The sequence below is a fragment of the Fukomys damarensis genome, unplaced genomic scaffold, assembly GCF_012274545.1.
Source record: "Fukomys damarensis isolate Sample0158 unplaced genomic scaffold, DMR_v1.0_HiC HiC_scaffold_17, whole genome shotgun sequence".
Taxonomy (NCBI): Eukaryota; Metazoa; Chordata; class Mammalia; order Rodentia; family Bathyergidae; genus Fukomys; species Fukomys damarensis.
Genome location: NW_022900929.1, coordinates 2,180,059 through 2,182,661, shown reverse-complemented (window position 1 = coordinate 2,182,661; position 2,603 = coordinate 2,180,059). Strand labels below are relative to the sequence as shown.

Here is a 2,603-nt window from a genome sequence, read left to right as displayed (position 1 = left end):
CCTCTCTCTCCCTCTCTCTCTCCCTCTCTCTCTCCCTCTCTCTCTCCCTCTCCGTCCCTCTCCCTCCTCCCACTTCCTCTCCTTCCCTCCCCTCCCTTCTCCCTCTCATTGTTACACAGCCTGACCTGAAACTAATGCATTCCAGTGAAACTCCTGCCTCATTCTCACTAGTAGCTAGACTATAAGGCACTCACTACCACCACCACGATGCTGGCTTGTGTTTTTTGAATGAGTAAAAGTCAGAACATCTCTGTGGAAACAACCTTTTTCAAACTTGCTTTTTCTATGTCGACTAGAGATATTCCATAATAGAAAAAAACAAATAATGCTCACTTTTTTGGGGAGGGTACTAGGGGTCAAACTCAGGGGCACACAACCACGGAGCTACATCCCCAGCCATTTTCATTTTGAGCCAGTGTCTTCCCAAGTAGGGCTTGAACTTGTTATCCTTCTGCTTCAGCTTCCTTCCCTCAGTGTTGGGATTAGAGGCATGTACCACTATAATTGGCATAATGTCCACTTTTATTGTTTCTTCTTATATATGTCATTTCAGCTTTTATTGTCATTTTGCCTTTCACCAAAGTACAGTGTATGAAATGTCAGAATACTGGGTTTATACTTTTTTCTTGCCCTCCCCTTTTAAAATGAAGTGTAGTGCTTTCATGACTAGTTGTGGTAAACAAATGGCTGTACAGTACAATATAAGACAGGTGTTCGTTACAGACATGCTCCTATCTGTGGGTACACCAGCTATTCCTCGTTTAGGGTACCTAAGTTTTTTCTTACTGAGGTTTCTTTGTGATTGTGGTTATTACTTTTTGTTCTCAGGATACTCTTAAAAATTGCCATCTTATTGATGTCCTTCCTAATAATGACTTTCCATATTCTTTTTGTAGTACTTTGTCAGACTTTTATCAAAATGGGGTTGCTGTCTTCATTCACCTGCAGTGATGAGTTTAGCTCCTTGAGACTGCATCACAACAGAGCTATTACTCATTTAATGAGGTCTGCCAGAGAGAGAGTTCGGCAGGTAAGCTCACAACACTTGCACTTCGAATATGACAAAAATACATTTTCATTTAAAGAGAACTATTTTTGTTGTTGTTGTTATTTGAGACAGTTTCACTATGTAGTTCAGGCTGGCCTCGAACTCATAACAGTCCTCCTGCTTCAATCTCCCAAGTGCTGGAATTACAGGTGTTTGCTACCAGAGAACTACATTTTAAAGCATGAAATTATATACAAAAGGTTTTTTTTTTTTTCAAAAGGTTTTTAAAAGTAAAAATTTTGTTTATTCAACGGTATTTATTAAGTGATTGCTGTGTTAGACTCTTTTGTAGATGCAGAGGCAAAAGCTTTGAACAACATGTTTGAAAATCCTTCCCTTCACAGAGCTTGTATTCTAACAAATAGTAGGAAAAAATGTGTGGGTTTTTAGGACATGATAATCTATATACGAGAAACATGAAGTAGTGAAAGGACTTGGCAAGTGTTGGGAGGGGTTGCAAGGCTTTCACAAAGTGTGGCCAGGGAGGGTCTTGCTGAGACAGTTAAACTGAAGATCTGCAGTTGACAGAATGATCCCCGAGTGTGTATGGAAGAAAAGCATTCCAGGCAGAGGAGCAGTAAGTGGAATGGCCCCAAAGTGTGCTAGTAGCAGTGTGATGGTGGAAACTGGGTGGTGACATGGCTGGAGTAGAATAAGCAAAGGGGAGAGTTGAGAGAGAAGGGGAGAGAGAGTAGGGAGAGAGGACAGATGGAGTAGGCTCTTGAGACCGTCTTAAACCATGCTTGCTTTTTACTGAGTAAGCGGGGGAACATCGCAAGATTTTGAGCTGTGGAGTGACATAATCTGACTTACATTAAGGATAACAGCTGCTAGTGCTTTGAAAATAGACTGAGGGGGTCAAGGACAGAAGCAGGAAGATGGGTGCATTCATACAGACAGGTGATATGGCTTGGAATGGAGTGGTAACAAGCAGTAGAGACAGGAAGAGTGCTTAGTTTATGCATATATTTTGAAGGTGAATTCAACATTTGCTTATGGAGCTCCTTGGCAAAGAAATTCTCAGGTTTAAAATATTTTTATATTAAGATATTATTTTTAATCTTAATAATGCTATTTTTAAAAAATATTGTTTGAGCATTTAGGGCTGTTAATGAGACATTGAAGTTTGATAGATTCCTAATTCACACTTTTTGAAATCATTTTTTAAAATAATTTTTGATTTTAGGGTTCTTGTGAGGATAATTCTTACATGCAGAAAATCAGGTATGTGTTAAATACTTTTCATTGTGCAAAGTCTACACTACAGTCAAGATTAAAGAAATATTAGTTTTGGAGTTAAAAATGTTTTAGGGTACTTTATGAAATTTTAAAAAACTTTATTGTCAGGACAGTACAGTTTCAAGATTTGCTTTATTTTTTGGTATATGTGCTACTAGTATAAGTGAGCACTTGCTTTACTTTTTTTTACAATATGTCCTTTCTCTTTGATCTCCTGTCCTGCATTGAATATGGATTCCCTAAGCTTCACTATTTTTTTTTTTTTTTTGGTACTAGAGTTCAAACTTAGGCCATTGCTTTTGCGGGAGGTGGTAGC

The 2,603-nt window shown here is 38.5% G+C and overlaps 1 protein-coding gene across 1 annotated transcript in view; it reads left to right on the top strand.

The window, feature by feature from the left end:
• The window catches only part of Eif2ak1 (eukaryotic translation initiation factor 2 alpha kinase 1), a 41,043-nt gene that overhangs the window by 9,222 nt on the left and 29,218 nt on the right, over positions 1-2,603 (top strand). Inside the window, exons 3-4 of the mRNA XM_010642757.2 lie at positions 897-1,030; positions 2,235-2,272. Coding sequence (XP_010641059.1) covers positions 897-1,030; positions 2,235-2,272 — 172 coding nt within the window. The remainder of the gene's footprint in view (positions 1-896; positions 1,031-2,234; positions 2,273-2,603) is intronic.